A 19,374-nucleotide genomic window follows, 5' to 3' on the forward strand; every position below is an offset into this window, starting at 1 on the left:
CGGGACTAGAGGTGGCACGTGCACGCAGCTGCAGTACAGTCCCAGCGTGCCTCGCGCCGTCACGTGACGCCCCACCCCCTACCCCGCCTCCTTCCCGCCCCCTACCTCTGGGGGCGGGGCTGGCGCTGCTCCGCCCCCGCCCCTGCCAGCCTCGCTCTCATTGAGTTCGCGGCGGCCCCGCCAGCAGCAGCTTTTCGCGCTCGCTCTGAGACCTGGGAAGGCTAGGGCTGGGGCGGGGGCGGGCGGGACTTGGGAGCAGGCTGGACTCATGCGGGACACGTGACCGGGCGGGGCCTGGGGTGGCCACGCTCCTTCACAGCAGTGGGCAGGGCCACGTCCCACCCTACCCTTCCCTTCCCCCCCCATCCTACCCCCTCCCAGGGCTGGGGGAGGAGTGACTACCCCCCCCCCCCATCAAGTACATCCTAGAACCCTACCCTGAGCCTGAGTGGCAGAAGTGTGGAGGGCTTCCTCAGCCCTTCAGCCCAGGGAACAGCATCCCTAGCTGTTGCCATGGCAACCAGGAGGCAGTGATGGGGTGGCTGGTCCCCTTAGGTGACCACTGACCTACCCCCAGGACAGGGCAGAGAGGCTGTGGGACATTGCTCTCCTCCCCTAGCCTATATACCCTTCTCTGCCATGGCCCTGCTGAAGGGGGCCCCAGGGCTGCTCCTGACTTTGACCTTGCACGTGGCCTTGTCTCTGAGCCCGTTCCCCAATGCCTCCTTCTTCCCTCACTGGGATTACTGCATCCTGGGCGCAGGGCCCTCAGGCCTGCAGATGGCCTATTTCCTGGGGCAGGCTGGGAGGAACTATGTGGTGTTCGAAAAGGCAGGGGCGCCAGGCTCCTTCTTCACCCGATACCCCCGCCACCGAAAGCTCATCAGCATCAACAAGAGGTACACGGGCAAGGTCAACAGCGAGTTCAACCTTCGCCATGACTGGAACTCCCTGCTGAGCCACGACGAGCACCTGCTCTTCCGCCATTACTCCAAAGCCTACTTCCCCCACGCCAATGACATGGTGCGCTACCTGGGTGACTTCGCAGACAGGCTGAGCCTGCAGGTGCGCTACAACACAGCCATCGTCCATGTTACACTCAGCAAGAACCAGCACGCCTGGAATGGTCACTTCTTCATCCTCACTGACCAGAAGGGCCGAAGCTACCAGTGCAGGTAACTATGGCCTTGGGCATGGAGCACAGTGCCCTGTCTACCCAAGTAACCAGAGCATGCCATCCTGAAAAAGGCCCTGCCTTCTACTGTGGCCAGGCCTTGGGCATGGAACACAGTGTCCTGTCCGCCCAAGGAACCAGGGCCCATCTTTCTGAAGAAGACCCAGCCTTCTGCTAAGCAGGAGAAGGGAGTCAGGCATTCCGTGGCATGTATGAGACACACAAGGTGGGAAGAAGCTCCCATTGCTATTATTAGTGTTGAAATTCAGCCTTGAAGTGGCATCGTTGGAGATCTGCCACAGATGAATAGAAGGGGTACTGGAGGGAGAGGGGTGTCTGTGAAGGCCCAGGACTAAGAGTGGCAGGAGCCATGGGATAAAAAATCAGAGAACTGGGAGAACTATGCACAGGGAGGCCTAGCCCAGGAAAAGCACAAAGTAACCCAGACATCAGATTCAATTTGTGTTCTGGGTAGAGTAGGGGGAACATCCCAAATAAATAAGAGCCCTTCCCTCCTGAATGAGTCACTCCTGTGGGGACTGATAAGAATGATAGGAATTGTGGGCAGCTACTTGGTTCAGCCAGGCCTAGAGATGGGAAGTCCTGGGTTCAAATTTGCCCTCAGAAACTTCCTTGCTGTGTGATTCTGGGCAAGTCTCAACCTCCATTACCTTTTCTGCCTTGGAACCAATACATAGATTGACAGTAAGGGTTTTTTGTTTTGTTTTGTTTTGTTTTTTAAAGAGTAATGGGAATTATGGAGCTTCCTAACAAGCAGTGGCATCTAGGAATAAAACGGGCTGCCTCCAGAGCCAGTGGGCTCCCCTTTCCTTATAGGAGATTCTCCAGCAGACACAGGATGACCACTTGTCAGGCATGCTTGTTAGAGTGCAGGGATTTCTTTCAGGCATGACTGCAAGAGTGTAGGGGAAACCTCCCATCCTAATAAAGGCCCAGCCTGTAGCTTTGTATGAGCCCTGGGCTGGGGACCCAAAAAATCCTGGTTCTGTTACTTATTTGCTTTGTGACTTAACCTGCCTGAGCCTCAACTTCCTCATCTTTAAAATGAGGAGTTAGCCATCTCTTGCCTTCTCTCCAGATCTGAGGTTGATTCTGTATTTACATTGGTATTTCCTGCTTCCTCCATTGAAGCAGCAAGCTCCTTAGATTTGGGATTGTTCTGTTGTACTTGTATCCTCAGCCCCTGAAAGAGTTCCACCATACAGTGGGCATTTAGTAAAGATTAAATGGTGATTGACTGAAGCAGGCATGCCACCAAATTGTATAGATGAGAGACTAATTTGGTAAAGTATTCTCCGTACTTTATATACCCAGGACTAATTGAGGCATCCTTCACTCTTTCCCTGCAGTGTGCTCTTTGTGGCTACAGGTGTGTCCGTTCCCAATGAAATCAACTTTCCTGGATCAGAATTTGTGGAGGGGTATGAGTCAGTATCTGTCAACCCAGAGGACTTTGTGGGCCAAAATGTGCTGATCCTGGGCCGTGGAAACTCGGCTTTTGAAACAGCTGAAAACATTCTTGGTTATACCAACTTCATCCATATGTTGGGTCGTTCCCGGATCCGCCTTTCCTGGGCCACCCACTATGTTGGAGACCTGAGGTAAGGGTACCTGGAGGGTCAAAGGATGCAGGGATTTCATAAAGAACTAGCTCTCTCTCTCCAATCCTCTCCCCCACTGCCCCCCTCTCCCCTCCCTCTTTCTCATTCTCTCACTGTCTGTCTCATATGCATACAGAGAATAGGCAGCTATTTGATATCATGGTGCAAGAGAAAAGCTTTCTTTGGATTCTGTACTATGGGTACAAATGCATACATGAGTCCAGAAGGAAAATGTCCACTGGTTAAAAAGATTTGGGGAAGGGGACAACTAGGTGATTCAATGGATTGAAAGCCAGGAAGTCCTGGATTCAAATTTGGCTTCAGATACTTCCGAGCTTTGTGACCCTGGGCAAATTACTTAAACCTCACTATCCCCATTTCCCCTTATAGCTTTCTGCCTTGGAACTAATATATAATATTGATTCCTAAAGGAAGGTAAGAGTTAAAATATATATATATATATATCCAGGAATTTCAGTTTAATGTTCCCTAAAGTCAACCTCTGAGGCGTCATCATTGCTTGGGTGTGGCCCTGGATCTTTGAAAGCCATGACCAGTTTAGCCCAAGTCTGGACAGATTGTACCACCCTGGAAAGGTTTTGAGAACCAACTCCATGATGAACCATGGCATGTTCAACATGAGGACCAGCCTAGAAAAGGTTGGAGACATTCTACTGGTTTCAAAAAGCCTCCACTAAGTCAGAGAAGAGTTGAGATCAGAGTTAGTGGAGAGGATCCCAACCCCAGTGAAATCACAGGCTATCCACGTCTTGAAGGACCCAGGAGGAGAAAGCGTAGATAGGCTCTCAGACCTCCATGGGGTGCCTAGGACAAGTTTCTAGTTAGAATTCATCAGAGACGGACCTGGTTCTCTCCCCTCTACTATGAGCTAGGACTGAGATAAGGGTACCTCTCTCTGGGCTCTCTCTGGACTTTAGAGCAGTCAACAACGGCCTCCTGGACACTTATCAACTGAAGTCATTGGATGGCCTGCTGGAGACCGATTTGAAGCATCTGGCCATTGTGAAGGACAGTAAGGGAAGACTGCACATCACTCTCCCAGTCCTTATGGATGAACCCATTAAGAATGTTACTGCCGAAGCCATCTCCCTCCCTGAGGATGAGATAGACAACTTTGCCATGCGGGTGCCCTATGATCGTGTCATCCGCTGTCTGGGCTACAAATTTGACTTCTCTATCTTCAGCAAGTGAGTCCAAACCAGGGGCCCTCTAGGGATGGGTGGGATGGTTCTCCAGTGGACCCAGACCTTTATAGAGCTTACAGCTCCAATTAGGAAGGCAACTGCCCAGTTGCCCAGGAGAGTCATCTTTATCCTCTAGGAAGAGCTTTGAGTGAGACATTCCCTCCACTCACCACAAATTGAAGCCTTCCCAGGGCTTAGAAGTTACAAAGGATGCCACTGTCCATTTTGCATATGGGGCAGCTCAGGCCCAATTCATTCCCAGCTTCGGCTTCCTGAACAGGCTACCCTCCTGTTTGGGAGAAACTTGATCTTTCCAGGCCCAACTAAACTTCCATCATTTCTCCTTATAGAGCTCTAGGACTGGCCCCAAAGAAAGGGCGGAAAAAAAAGTACCCATGGATTAAAGCCAGTTATGAGTCCAAAGCCACTCGTGGGCTCTTTGTTCTAGGCACTGCCAGCCACTCCGTGGACTACCGGAAATCTGCTGGAGGTTTCATCCATGGATTCCGATACACAGGTGAGCAACTGGCAAACCATCAGATAATGTCAATAGTGCTAGAGTGACAAGTTTGGGCTATGGAGTTACCTCTTTCCCCAGATTTCACAGGGTCATGGGGTGGTTAGTTGGTGGTAGAGGGGCAGATCCTTGTGACTTATCCTCCATCCTTTCCATTCCTCTCCTGCTGGATAGAAACAGAGCCAAATCCTTCCCTGACCTTCCCTATAACTCCCTTGGGGGTGCTTAGGGTGAGATCTTATCTAGAGTCACCCCTTTCTCCTCCCTCTCTCTTTCTAGCCAGAGATTTATACAACCACAGTTCATTATAACAATTTTTAACCTAGGGACAATAGAATGGCCTCTGCTCAGTTCCATATGCCCCCTTTTTTAGAAGGGAGAGCATCTTGGCCTTGGAGTCAGAAAAGTTTTGGGTTCCATTCCTGCTTCTGACATTTATTAGCTCTTCTAGTACTAGACTATTAGTCACTAACCCTCAGTTTCTTCATCTGTAAAATGGGGTTGTATGAGATGGACTCTCCGACTCTCAGATTCCTTCCAGTTCTAAATCAATGAATCTATGATCTCTACTATAAATAGTCATAATTTCTCTGCATGAGGTTAAGAAAGATATTTTTATGGTTCAGATGATAATGGAAGAGGGAGGGGTAGTCAGAGGAGCTGATGAATAAGTACATTCTGGATCTTTCTTTGCAAGACATCATGGCCAGCTGATTTTCCAGGTTTATTACTACCTGTTCTCCAGTAGAGAATCTGGATCTCCTGGTTATACAGTATCTGAGCAGCCAACTTGTCTAGTCCATCCCTAAAAGGAATCCCCCCATTAGAACCCACTTGATATGGGAACATCCAGCCTTTGCTAGAAGGTGACTGACATGGAGTTCACCTACCTCCTGAGATAGCCTGCTCCACTCTGGGACAGCAGGGATTGCCTGAAAGCTTTTCCTTACCTTAAGCCCTAGTTGGCCTCTGAGTTTTCCCTCAATCATTCCTGATCTGCTTGCTAGAATCCCCAATTCAAATCTCATCTCTCTACATGACAGTTACTTGTCTCCTCTGTGTCTTCTCCAGGTTAAAAATACCTACTTTTTTCAACTGATACTCAGAGGATATGGCCTCAAGCCCCATCCTTCTCTGGGTTGCTCTCCTCTGGACCCTTCCTAAGTCAGAGTCCCCAAAGCAGAATGCAGTATTCCACATGTGATCTGCTCAGGGCAAAGGCCAGAGAGGCTCTCTTATGCCCTAGAAGCTGTGGCCCTCTTAATATAGGCCAACATCACACTGCTGACTCATAGTAAGAGTTGGGGTTTCTAAATTTTTTTAACTCATCTTCTGCCTTAGAAACAGTACTGTGTATTGGTTCCAAGACAGAATAACAGTAAAGGCTAGGCAGTGGAGGTTAACTGGCTTGCCCGGGGTCATACAACTAAGAAGTGTCTAAGGTCACATTTGAACCCAGGACCTCCAGTATCCAGGCCTGGATCTCAATCCACTGAGTCACCCAACTGGCCCCTTACCTTACTTCTTAAAAACCTACAAATGTTACCCAAAAAAATGTTCTCCTCTCCCTTTTCTCCTCACTGAATCCTTCTCTTCTGGAGGAAGCTCTAGCCTCTCCCTTCTTCTCCCTGACTCCTGTTCCCCATTCCCTGAATTCACCTCTAGCCAAGGCTGCAGTAAAGAGATATTTCATCAGTCTGCCATTTGTTTGGGTTTGGAGTCCCTCATTTTGTGAGTAAAGCTTGGGAGCCCCAGAGAAGGGCTAATGTCCCAGGGTGAGTCAAATTAGCAAAGAAACCTAAGAGAGAATCCAGCCTTCTGTTCCTCTTTACACAGGCTTAAAAATACCCATCATAGTATAATGGAGTCGTAATTGCCACACTGAAGAACTATGTGTTCTGTGGAATGACTGTCAGGCTCTTTTCTTGTGGTGGTGGTGTTCTTTTCAACTATTTGAAATACCCCCTGGAAGTCAAATACAGAAACCCACCTCAATGGAAGACTGAGCAGGAGCATACCAACAGGGAAGGGAAAAATTATGGTTCTCATTAGCGATGGTGGCCAACACAAGCCTCAAATCTGGGTAGCACCCATTTGCCTGCTGAACGGGTAGTTTATTACATGGCAGGGGCCAATTAATTTTGCCATAAAAACCATAAGGGCTTAAATCCTGACATCTCTGTATTTAAATCTGGAGCCCAACGTTGCCTTAATATGGTAGCTTTTACATTTCATTATTCCTCCAATTTGGCAAGGAAGGTTCATCCTTTTTTTCCATTGATTTCCAAACTATTTTATATCCACATGCATGTTGTCAGGGAAGTTGTCTGATGAGTGTTTTTCAGCCTCTCTCCTAACTGTGCCCCTCTGTGCACACTCACACACACATGCAGAGCTGTAAGGGCATACACTACTTAACTCCCTTGGTAGGTTTTGGAAAAAGATGACATTCTGTAAAATCACATTATATGAGTATGTCATAACAGAGAAAATATTTTAAATGGGTTATGATCTAGAGAGCATTACAGTGGGATTTCACAAACTCTTTTATAATAAGTGGATGATGGCATTGCAAAACACCTTGGTTGGGGCACCTCGTATAGGAAATGCTTATATGCATGTAAATCCTATAGCCATTGTCTGCCTGTCCTTATAGGACTGGCTTTCTGCTGAAGAAGGCTTTCTGGAATCTGACATTATTTTTAGGAAGTATACAAATTAATATCTGCCTTTCTTGCTTGTCTGTCTCTTGGGTTCTCCTTTTCTTCACTATACTACCTCCCAAGGCAGCCCATTCCATTTTGGGACACCTCAAATTGTTGGGCAGCTTCTCCTAACATCAGACCTTTCTCCCTTTGCTCCTGGTCTGTCCTTAAAGGCCTGGAAGAACAAGGCTAATCTCTCTTTACCTGCTAGCCTTTCTGATAGTTGAAATTAGCTACATCTCACCAAAAGGGCTCCTCACAGTGATAATCCTGCCCTCGTTTCCTTCATCCTCAAGTGGCATTATTTTGAGGCCATTCTGGTCACCCTCTTTAATGTTCTCCAGTTTGTCAATAACCTTTCTAAAAAAAAGGTGCCCATTACCACTTTAAAAGAGACAGATAGGTCCTAGGTTCAAATCTGGTCTCAGACAGTGTGTGACCCTGGGCAAGTCACTTGACCCCCCGTTGCCTACCCTTACCACTCTTCTGCCTTGGAGCCAATACACGGTATTGACTCCAAGACAGAAGGTAAGGGTTTAAAAAAAAAAAGAAAAGAAAAGAGACAGATGTAGGCAGTCAACAACTCTTTAGGAAATGGGATCTATAAACACTATTTAGATTTCTCATCCTCAGTTTAAGGCATAAGAATGATAGGTTCTTGAAGAAGAATGAAGTATATTTACTGAGACCTCATAAAAACAAATTTGCCTGGAGATGTGTAGATCTGATCAAAAGGAAGTTAGACCTAGGGGCAGCTAGGTGGCTCAGTGAATAGAGAGCCAGGCCTAGAGATGGGAGGTCCTGGATTCAAATCTAGCCTAGATACTTCTTAGCAGTGTGACCCTGGGCAAGTCACTTAACTCAAATTGCCTAGCCCTTGCTACTCTTCTGCCTTAGAACCAATACATGGTATTGATTCTAAGATAGAAGGTAAGGATTTAAAAAAAAAAAAAAAAGGAAGTCAGACCAAAAACAGAGGAGGAAACAACTGCCCATCTATGGCCAATCCCCAAGCAGATACACAGACACAAGATAGAACAAAAAATGAAGATGATGATTGGAGATACTCAGAATTCTCTGAAAACTACATCTAAGAAGGAGGGCAGAAAGAAAGAAGAAAATTAATGGCTTTCTATGTCAGAATATAAAAGAATAAAGTAATGGGCAATAAATAAGACAATCTTAATGAAAGGAGGGAAACAAGTTTATCCCTAAGAATTGGTGGGATGTGACTCATGAGAGCCATATGGTTTTATTTTTTTAATATTTATTTATTTATTTGTTTACATTTATTTATTTAGAATATTTTTCCATGGTTACATGATTCATGATTCCCTCCCTTTTTCTCCCCCCCCCGCCGTGTTGACAAGCAATTTCACTGGGTTTTACATGTATCATTATTCAAAATATATTTCCATATTATTAATATTTGCAGTAGAATGATCATTTAAAGTCAAAATCCCTGATCATAAGCCCATCAAACCACATGATTGTTCATATGTTTTTCTTCTGCGTTTCAACTCCCACAATTCTTTCTCTGGATGTGGATAGCATCTTTCTCATAAGTCCCTCAGGATTGTCCTCGATCATTGCATTGCTACTAGTAAAGAAGTCCATTACATTTGATTGTGCCATAATGTATCTGTCTCTGTGTATAAGGTTCTCCTGGTTCTGCTCCTTTCACTCAGTATCAGTTCCTGGAAGTCTTTCCAGTTCACAAGCCATATGGTTTTAGAAACAGAAAATGTATTCAAAAGGAACAGATGAGATGAAAGGAGCAGATGGGTAGGGTTGCATTACACAGTCTATTAAGAACAAAGAGATCTCTGTCCCAGACATGAAAAGCATGAATGAAGAGCTCATAGATAAAAGCCAATGGAGGAAGAAGGAAGAGAAGAAATGTGAGTGTGGGAAGATAGGATAGATTGTCTGAGCAGAATGAATTCATGGGTGATGAGTTTGGAAAACAGGTCAGAAACCTGGTCCAAAGGTAGAATATTCTGGTAATAGGAGATAGAAACTATCCAGTTAGCTGTTGAAGTGTTCTCTAAGGAGACAAGAAAAGCAGAAAATAGATTCTTGACTCGACCTTGATGATAACTTCTTGATTGGAGAACTATTATGTTGGAACTGATTCTAACTAATAAGAAAGAATTGGTTGCCAAAACAGAAATGATTAGTACCTTGAAAGGAAGTGGTCTCTCCATCTTATAATGTGTGATGGATAATGGGCATGATTAAATGCATATTTTGGATTTGGGGAGAATAGATTTTAAGGATTTAAGAAAAAGGATAGGTTGGATCCTATTGCAGGGGCAATAGGACTCAGAGGATTAGGAAGCACTTAAAAATAAAATAAAATTCTGATGGCACAAAGTCACACTATTCAGTGGGCATGGGCCCAAGAAGGAGCAACATGTCTGAAAAAGATAGGGAGTTCATGGAACAACTTAGATTTTACAAAGACCTGAGTAGAAGATACAAGCAGAGAACTGAACAGTAGCATGATCCTAAAAAATTATCAAAAGAATTAAAGTTCAAAATAATCTGGGGATGACACTGAATGCTGATGATAACAAGGCTTTTTTTATGTTGGGACAGCTAGATAGCTCAGTGAATAGAGGACAGGAAGTCTTGGCTTCAAATCTGACCTCAGACACTTCCTAACTGTGTGCCCTTGGGCAAGTCACTTAGCCCCCATTGCCTAACCCTTATTGTTTTTCTGCCTTAGAACCAGTACAGATGGTAAGGGCTTTTTAAAAAGTATGCTGAATTGGGGTGAATAGCATGATGATAAGAGGTGATAGGGAGAGGAGTGGAAATCAATGCTCATTATTTTGCTTCTTCCTTCTCTACCAAGAACTGTCCTTAAGCTGGCAAGAATAAACCAACGACATACAAGAAATTGAAACCCAAAAAAAGGAGGAGCTGACAATAGGGTTCCTCCCTACCCTTCATGAATTCAAGTTGTCAGTCCCAGACAGAGTCAATCCAGGACAATAAGAGAACTAACACATGTGCTTACTGAGTTGTTCCTGGTAATCATTTGGAAAATCATGTGAAAGAGAGAAGTTCCATATCACTAGCGATGAACAGAAATGGTTTTCATTTTTTAAAAAAAGGGTGGGGTAACATCTTCAGACTATGAACAAATGAACTTGTCCTCAATTACTGGTAGAATTCTAATATGTATCTTTAAAGGAATAATTTGTGAAGATTTAGAAAAAGAATCTGTAGTCATTAAGGACTCCCCATTAGGTTCCCCAAGACTAAACCTCATTGCCTTTTTATCATGTTTTCTAGACTGATAGTTGAGGAAAATTCCATATAAGATTTTGTCTTGTTGGCAAGGTCTCATGCTATGCTTGTAGATAAGACAGAGAAATGAGAGATCAATAATAGTACAGTTAGGTAGCTTCAAAATTGGTTGAATGACTGGCCCCAGAGTTGTAATTAATGGATCATACCATCTTAGATTGAGTTCTGTAGTGGAGCTCCCCAGGTATATAGCCTAGACTCATGTTGGCAAACCTGTGGTATATGTACCCAAGGGAGCTGTCCCCCCTCTCCACTGTGCCTGAGGACATTTTCGATATCACCACCCAGCAGCTCAATGGGAGCACTTCCTCACTCCCCTGTCTCACATGCAACATGAAGATTGTAGTCTTGAAAAGGTTCGCCATCACTGGCCTAGGCCTTACACTGTTCAACATCCTTAGTAATAGCTTAAATAAAGCAGCAGATGGCTGGGTTCTGAAATCTTCAGAAGGCACAAAGGTGGCAAGGGAACCAGAGAGCATGCCAAACAAAAATGGTTCAAAGGAACTGGGAAAGTTTCACCCTGGAGAAGATTTAGAGAAGACATCAGCTGTTTTAATAATCACAGGGTTGGAATGTGAAAGAGACACTAAACTTGGTCTGCCTGGCCCCAGGGAACAAAAGTAGGAGCAATGGGTGAAGGTGGCAGAAGGGCAGAACTCATTTTGATATGAGAAAAGACTTCCTAATAAGAAAAGCTGTCCAGAAATGGCCTGAGATGCCTCTAGAAGTTATACCGTTCTCTGCAGCCAGAGGCATTGACATGGAGGCTGGACAATAACTTACTGGGGATGCTGGAGGAGTTCTTACTGTCTAAATTCCTACTAGGGCTGAGATTGTCTAAAGCCTTTTCTGTGCTAAGGAGGAAACTAAGAAATATGGGTCTACAATTTAATTGGAAAGTAGATCATTAACAACAGCATTAAGGCCAATGTATGAAACAATACATTAATTGCTCAAAGCCCAGCATCATTGATATTGAGATCATTATAACTACATATGACCAGAAAAGTACTATTCATGGATGAAGGGCCAGAGATGACAGAAGAATGGGATCTCGGCACATTGGCAGATCTCCCATGAAGAATTTGAGACAACAAAGACAAATCGCAGGCTGAGAATGCCTGCAAGGGCTGTAATCTGAAGCACTGGACAGAGCATCCTCATCCTGGACAGCATAGGCCCCAGGAAAGAGAAGAGTGTGTTTGAGGGAAAGAACAAGATTTAAGGTACCAGGCTTGTCATGAGGGAGAGGGACAGAACCTTCAAGATGAGTAGACTTCTTACTTGGAGAAGAGGGTATTTCAGGTGAGACATAGGCAAAGACGGGTATAGAGATAGATATTCCCATTGTATATTTAAGGAACACATGATGGTGGGTTAGTCCGGCTCAAGTGAGGGGTTCCTGTAGAAAACTAGTAGGAGGCAAGGTTGGCAAAGTTGATTGACATCAGCTTAGCCTTGAATGCCAGAGTGAAAATATTTGCTCTTTAGATACAGAGATGACTAATGAAAACTTGCTTTCTTTAAGAAAGCTTAATCTTTATTAATTATTATTATAATTAATCTTTATTAGTCTTTATCATCTCACTAGAAAATTACATCATGTTAGAGTCATTGTTTTCATGTTTTCATGACTTGCCCAGGGTCACACAGCTAAGAAGTAACTGTGGATTTGAACCCAGCACCTCCCATTTTCAGGCCTAGCTCTCTAAACACTGAACCACCTAGTTGCCCCTATGGTACTTCATTCTAACCCGTCGGGATCTTTTTAGATCCTGAGTGCTGCTCTAAGAACTACCAACTCTGTCATCTTTCATGATATAAACATGATATATAAGAAAAGAAAACATTAATCTAGGAGGCAGCTACACAGCACAATGGATAGAGCACCAGGCCTGAAGTCAAGAGGACCTGGGTTCAAATCTGGCCTCAGACACTTCCTAGCTATGTAACCCTGGGCAAGTCACTTAACCCTTACTCAACCCTTGCTGCTTTCTCTCTTAGAATTGACACTAAGATGAGAGTTTAAAAGAAAAAAAAATAGATTAATCTGGTATCAATGTGCATAATGAGTTAAAGATGGAAAAGGCCAGAGGCAAAGAGACCATTTAGAAGGCTCTTAGAGTCAAAAATACAAGTGATAAGGATGCAGCTAAGGTACTGGTAAGAATAGAAAATAAAATGAGATGCAAAAAACAAAACAAAACACTACAAAGGAAGAATCAACAGGACTTGATGACTGATCAAATATGTAGTAGAAGATAAAAATACTGCACCCACAAAGGAACAATTGAAGCAGCTGGGTAGCCAGCAATCAGATGCCACCCACATGCATGTGCAAGCAAACAGAGCAGCCTTTTCATAGAAATGTCAAAAAATTCACCCCCCCCATCTCAACCTTCCCACAAGAAAGCACTTTAGAAACTGCAAACTGTTCTATAAATGTGAAGCTCCTTCCTCTTCTCACCCAGCTCTTCTCCCAGGAAGTACATAGACATTCAAATAAATCAGCACATTCTTCTGTTTTTGCCTGGCATAAAAGAAGAGTGACTCCCAGTACCAGAGAGAGAGAGAGAGAGAGAGAGAGAGTGAGTGTGTGTGTGTGTGTGTTTAAATGCAATCTGACTGGGGGCAGCTGGGTGGCTGAGTGAATTGAGCCAGGCCCAGAGAACAAAAGGTCCTGGGTTCAATTCTGGCCTTAGACACTTCCTGTGTGACCCTGGGCAAGTCATCTTGACCCCTGTTGCCTAGCCCTTACCACTCTTCTGCCTTGGAAGTGATACACAGTAGTGATTCTAAGACGGAAGGTATGGGTTTAAAAAAAAATGTAATCCGATTGATCTAATTCGGTCATTATTTATTGGCTGGCGGCCATATGCCCATCCCAGTGCCAAATGAGATAGAGACCTGATGGAGAAGGCAGCAGCATAGCATCAAAGAGGGCACTGAACTTGAAGTCAGGAAGACTTGGGTTCACATCCTTCCCTTAGATACTCACTGGCTGTATTACCAGGGGCAAATCACTTCCCCACTCTAACGAAGAGGTTAGACTCGGGAGTCTCAAGGTATCATTTCATCTCTAAAATCTGGGATCCCATTATTCTTTTCACAAGGACCTTATTAATCTAGATGGGGAGATGACAAAACACAAGGTGAAGAAGCAAATGCCCGCCCACATTCTCCAGATACAAAGGACAGTGAGAGAGAGGTGAGAGTTGGGGATAGACATGGCAGCTCAGCCCAGTCATGGGAGAAGGTAACTTGAAGCCAGAGAGGCTGATTTCAATTCCAGCTCTTGGCTACTTCCTTCCCATACAACTTCAGGAAAGTTGCATAAATCTCTATGCCTCAGTTTCCCTATCTCTAAAATGAGGGTTTGATCCTGGAGAATCTCTAAGGTCCCTCCGTTCTTATACCTATTTTCCTACAAAATATCACAGAGGACAGCCTTGGGCTGGGCCTGAAGGACAAGCCTCTGGAGAGCAGTGAAGGCAGATTAGGAGATGGGGATTGAGTGACCACAGGTTAGAGGGCTATCTCAAGCAGGGTCTAGCTGGTTCCTGCCCACCCCAGATTGACAGTGTTTCTTTCTGTCTGTTTTTCAGCCCGAGCAGTTCACCGACTCTTAGAATATCGCCATCATGGCATCCCCTGGCCCTCTACTGTGCATCCCATCACACAGCTCACCAATGCCATCATTCGCAGAGTGAATGAAGCCTCAGGCTTGTACCAGATGTTTGGTGTACTGGCTGACGTCATCCTTCTGAAGGAGTAAGTCCCTACTTAATGCACATCCTTCCCCAAATCTACCAGAGCCCTCTATTTCTTGTCTTGCCTTTGCAATCACCCACATCCCTTTCTCTCAGGAAAACTGTCATGATATTTCAAAACTTCCTTTCAATCTGGTACTGACAAGAAATAGGATGGTGGATCAATGGAATAGATTAGAAATAAATGACCTGAACAATATAGTGTTTGATAAACCCAGAGATCCCAGTTTTAGGGATAAGAACTCACTATTTCACAAAAACAATTGGGAAAATTGGAAAATGGTACAGCAAAAATTAGATTTCAATCAATATCTCACAGCCTACACCAATATAAGGTCAAAATGGGCATATGATTTAGACATAAAGGGTAATATTATAAGTAAATTAGGAGAACATGGAATAGTTTGCCTATCAGGTCTATGGTGAAGGGAAGAAATTTATGACCAAGCAAGAGATAGAAAACATTACAAGACATAAAATGAATCATTTTATTACATTAAATTTAAAAGGTTTTGTACAAACAAAACCAATGCAACTAAGATTAGAAGGGAAATAAACTGAGAAAAAGATTTTATAACAAATTTCTCTGATAAAGGTCTCATTTCTCAAACATATAGAGAAATAATCCAAGTCATTCCTCAAGTGATAAATGGTCAAAGGATATGAATAAGCAGGGGCAGCTGGGTAGCTCAGTGGATTGAGAGCCAGGCCTAGAGACGGGAGGTCCTACGTTCAATTTTGACCTCAGACACTTCCCAGCTGTGTGACCCTGGGCAAGTCACTTGACCGCCATTGCCTACCCTTTCCACTCTTCTGTCTTGGAGCCAATACTGTGTAGACAGAAGGTAAGGGTTTAAACAAAAAAAAAAAAAGGATATGAATAAGCGATGAAGAAATCGAAGCTATTAATAATCATATTAAAAATGTTCTAAATCCCTCTTGATTAGAGAAATCCAAATTAAAACAACTCTGAGGTACCACCTCACACCTATTAGATTAGTCCATATGTCAGTAAAGGAAAATAATAAATGTTGGAGGGGATGTGGCAAAACTGAGAAACTAATGCATTGCTGGTGGAGTTATGAATGGATCTAACCATTCTGGAGGGCAATTTGAAACTGTGCCCAAAGGACAATGAAACAAAGCATACCCTTTAATCCAGTAATACCACTACTAGGTCTGTATCCCAAAGAGATTTTTAAAAAGGGGGAAGGGAGAAGGACCTACTCGTACAAAAATATTTATAGGTACTCCTTTTGTTGTGGCAAAGCATTGGAAATTAAAGGGATATTCCTCAATTGAAGAATGGCTAAACAAATCATGGCATATGCTGAGGATGGAATACTATTGTGCTATAAGGAATGATGAGCAGAATTTCAGAAAGAGCTAGAAAGACCTATGTGAACTGATGCAGAGTGAAACAAGCCCAACCATTACACACAGTAACAGCAATATTGTGAGATGATCAAATGTGATGGTCAATTACTTTTAGCAATACAAAGATCCAGGACAATTCTTATGTATTTATTTATTTATTTGTTGCAGATTTTCCTAAGTTATATGATTGAATTTATCTCCCTTCCTTCCTCCTCCCAGCACTGGCAGGCAATTTGATCTGGGTTATATATGTATTGTCATGTAAAACATATTTCCATATTGTTCATTTTTATAAGTGAGCAATCTTATAAAATCAAAACCTCAAAACATAAACCCAAATAAACAAGTGAAAAATAATCTGACTTATGACAAAAATGCTCTCTATCCAGCTCCAGAGAAAGAACTGTTGGAATCGGAATGCAGTTGAAAGTGGATGACTTATCATTTGTTTACTTGGGTTTATGTTTTGGGGTTTTATAAGATTACTCACTTAAAAAATGAACGATAAGAAAAAAAAACCTTCCCTTCATTCTGTAACAACAGCAGTGGCGATCACAGTGCCCCACATTTAGCACCTTAGAGCACTTTACATGGGACAACCCAATAAACTGTCATAGTACAATGCAGAGTAGCTTCCTGATCAAGTATTGATCAGGCCTCAGAGGGGCCAGAGCTGGAGAAGGCCTCTCCACCAGGAGCCTAGGCAGTGTATGAAGGAGGTGACGTTTATCTTTGGCTTCCTACCATGGCCCTTCCTGCTCCACCAGCATCTTCTCTCTCCTAGGCAAGGACAAGTTTTAATCCAGCTATTAATTCTACTGCATGGCTTGTGCAGAAATACACTCAGACTGTAACCTTCCGCTCACAGGGCCCTGACCCTCAATTTTCCATAGACTTAATGTCATTAGTTATGCAACTTTAAATTACAGAAGTGTTTTTTTCAGACCATCTACCTTGTGTAACTTGGGGTTTACTTCAATAATAACAGAAAGCATAAGGTCTGTGCCTCTCTGTAGCCCTCTGGATGCCCCACTGCCCTGTCCCAGAGGCCTCACCTGCCTTGCCATTCCCTAGGAACGCCACAGGCTTCGAGTACCTGGAGGAGTATCCCATCAGGATGCTGGCAGAGCTGGAGACCCTTAGTGGGCGGGAAGCCCAGCATGGGCTCTTCGTGGTCACCATGGAATATGGCAAGAACTTCTCAGGACCGGACAAGGACGTCTTCTATTATGACCGGGCTGTAGGGGAGGTGGAAGATGCTTGGCAGTCCAACTTCCTGCACCCAGTCATCTACTACTATCAGTGCCTCCCCACAGGTGAGTTGGGCCTTGGCCTGTCCCTGCTCCAGGCAGCAGGGACTCCTGAGGGGCAGTGATGCGTCCCATTAAGCCACCGCTGCCCCAACAACCACAGAGATGGTCTCTTACCGGAGTTTGCTGAGAAACTAGACCAAAAATCTTAAAGCAGGACACCAACAGAATATCATTTCTTAACATTTTCTAAAGGAAGAGGAGGCCTGAGTAGGGGGCACTCCCACACCCTTAAGCTCCTCCATGTGTCCAAGCAGAGGTGGGAAGAACACCTTTCAGGGATTCCAGATAGGAAACTTGCAGGATTATATCTGGCCCCTGAAGAGTGCTTGAAGAATTGCAGAGAACTTTCCACACATTATTCCACGGGATTCCCCCCTCCCCTAATAGCCCTAGAGAGCAGGCACTGTTAGTCTTTAGTGTCATCATCCCCATTTTACAGATGAGCAAACTGAGGTATAGAGGAGATGCTGCTTCTTGCCCAGAGTTACACAGCCAGGAAGCAACTAAGGCTGTGTTTATACCCAGGTCTTTCTGATTGCAAGCCTATCCCTTGTTCCACTCCATGAGGCTGCCTCACTGTTCAAGTATTAACCAAGATCTCCAAGATCCCCACTATTCTGGGAGCGCAGTAGGAGGTACTAGTTGAGAGAAAGGCATGGAGAGGTGAGACCAATGCTTTCTCATCTCTCAGGAAAGCAATAAACTCAGAAGCCTGGCCTATTAACAACACCAGCCGTGCAGCAGCAAGGAAGTGGTGGGCCCTGGCCAGGCCTCCTGTGCTGCCTCTCAGCAGAGGGAGGGGAGGCCCCTCATCTCACCGCTCAGCCCAGAACAGGCTCTGTTTCTCCCTCCAGACATGGAAGTGATGTTCCCGACCCCAGGCTGGACCCTGCCTCGCCCAGTGGCCATCCACCATATCGTGGAGGACTTCCTCACGGAATGGACCGCCCCTCTTTCCCACATCCTCCCTCTGAGGCGCTTCTTGGAGAACTGCCTGTATACTGACCTTCGAGCCTTCTATGCAGGTAACCAGGGAGTCCAGGCTGAGGGAGGCCAAGTGGGCCATCCTCAGCAGCACAGATTGTTCCGACATGGAAACTTGCCTTCTTGCTCCTTATTCCTCCCCTACATCCTCAACTTCCTTCACCCTTGCCTGCTGCAACACCTTTCCCCCAACAGAGTCTGGGGGCTGTGCCCCCCCACAGCTGCCACGTGAGCTCAGCCTGGGATGGGCCCCCCCACTGCTCTCAGCCAAGCTTGGCAAAGCCAAGGAACCATTGGTACTTGCCAGGCTCTTCTGTCCTGTTCCGGGCTGGGCAAAGTACCCAGCTTGGGCCCGGTGCTCTAGGGGCTCAGCTCTGTCTACAGTGGATTTTAGCTTGAGGGATTTTTTTCCTCTCAGGAAGCTGTGTTAGATTTTTATTCTTTAGACATAGTGGCCAAGAAGCCTGGTGGTCTAATCAGGCCATTAGTGGGCTGACTCCGGTCTCACCTTCCTGCATAGTGAAATACCAATGCTTCCCTTATCTGTGTGTTTCTTGGTTCCTGCTAAGGTGTTATGCTTTCACCAGTTCATAAGACTGGTTATTAACCCATGGAAATCCTTTCTCACTCTTATTTTTGGACAGAGTCTTGCTTCCTGTTTGCTCTTACACGCCAGAAGCTGCCCCCCTTCTGCCAGCATGGGTACATGAAGATGCAGGGGCTCATGGGAAATGAGAGACTGAGGCGCCACGGGATCGAAAGTGGTCTCATGGAGGACTACACCACCATGGATGAGCAGCCAGCTGACCAGAAGCCAGGGGTCCCTAGGATCCCAAATCACCCATCCCAGCATGCTACCAGCATTAAGGAAGAGCTCTGATCCATGAGACTAGGGAGGGATGGCCTTACCCAGGCCCAAGCTCGATCTGTCCTTTGTCTTTCCAAGCCTGGGGGGACCCAACCCCTTCCACAGGCTGCAATTGCCAAAGACCTTCCCCAATCGTAAGTGATAGGACAAAAAACAATTTGGAGGACAAGAAGTGGCAGAAATGCAGGCTGTGGTGCCCCCTCTACCCTCTCTGGATACCTGGCATATCTCTATTTGGGCCTCTGTGGGGTCTGAGCGGTGGTCCAGCACATGCCCACCTCCAATCACAATCACTAAGCCACAAACTGGCCCAATCATGACACCTTTGACTGAACTCTGTGCTTCTGCTTTGGGGGAAATGGGCTTGTTCTCTCCAGAGACCTTCTCTGAATTTCCATTTCATATGTCAAGTGCTTTCTTCCCAAAAGCATCTCTCCCCCACTGGGCCTTTGCACTCACTTCAGAATTGTCTGTGCCCAGTATGAAACTCCTTTTCGGTAAACCCTACCTAAACTCAC

At 45.1% G+C, this 19,374-nt stretch overlaps 1 protein-coding gene across 1 annotated transcript; it reads left to right on the plus strand.

Annotated features, from left to right (window-relative positions):
• The first annotated feature begins 630 nt into the window (after nt 1–630).
• On the plus strand, nt 631–19,374 carry FOXRED2 (FAD dependent oxidoreductase domain containing 2). Its single transcript, XM_044677455.1, has 8 exons — nt 631–1,175; nt 2,545–2,796; nt 3,735–4,004; nt 4,352–4,518; nt 14,150–14,315; nt 16,766–17,007; nt 17,859–18,029; nt 18,633–19,374. Exons 1-8 carry the CDS (start codon nt 640–642, stop codon nt 18,866–18,868), a joined length of 2,040 nt encoding a protein of 679 aa, XP_044533390.1. The 5' UTR covers nt 631–639; the 3' UTR covers nt 18,869–19,374.

The sequence above is a fragment of the Gracilinanus agilis genome, chromosome 5 (assembly GCF_016433145.1).
Source record: "Gracilinanus agilis isolate LMUSP501 chromosome 5, AgileGrace, whole genome shotgun sequence".
Taxonomy (NCBI): Eukaryota; Metazoa; Chordata; class Mammalia; order Didelphimorphia; family Didelphidae; genus Gracilinanus; species Gracilinanus agilis.

What these genes read in the sequence shown, in the direction of transcription:
- FOXRED2 (XM_044677455.1), top strand. Translation starts at nt 640, where the DNA reads ATGGCCCTGCTGAAGGGGGCCCCAGGGCTGCTCCTGACTTTGACCTTG. An exon ending in GGCCGAAGCTACCAGTGCAG is followed by an intron (nt 1,176 to 2,544) that starts GTAACTATGGCC and finishes CTTTCCCTGCAG; the next exon opens with TGTGCTCTTTGTGGCTACAG. An exon ending in GACGTCATCCTTCTGAAGGA is followed by an intron (nt 14,316 to 16,765) that starts GTAAGTCCCTAC and finishes GCCATTCCCTAG; the next exon opens with GAACGCCACAGGCTTCGAGT.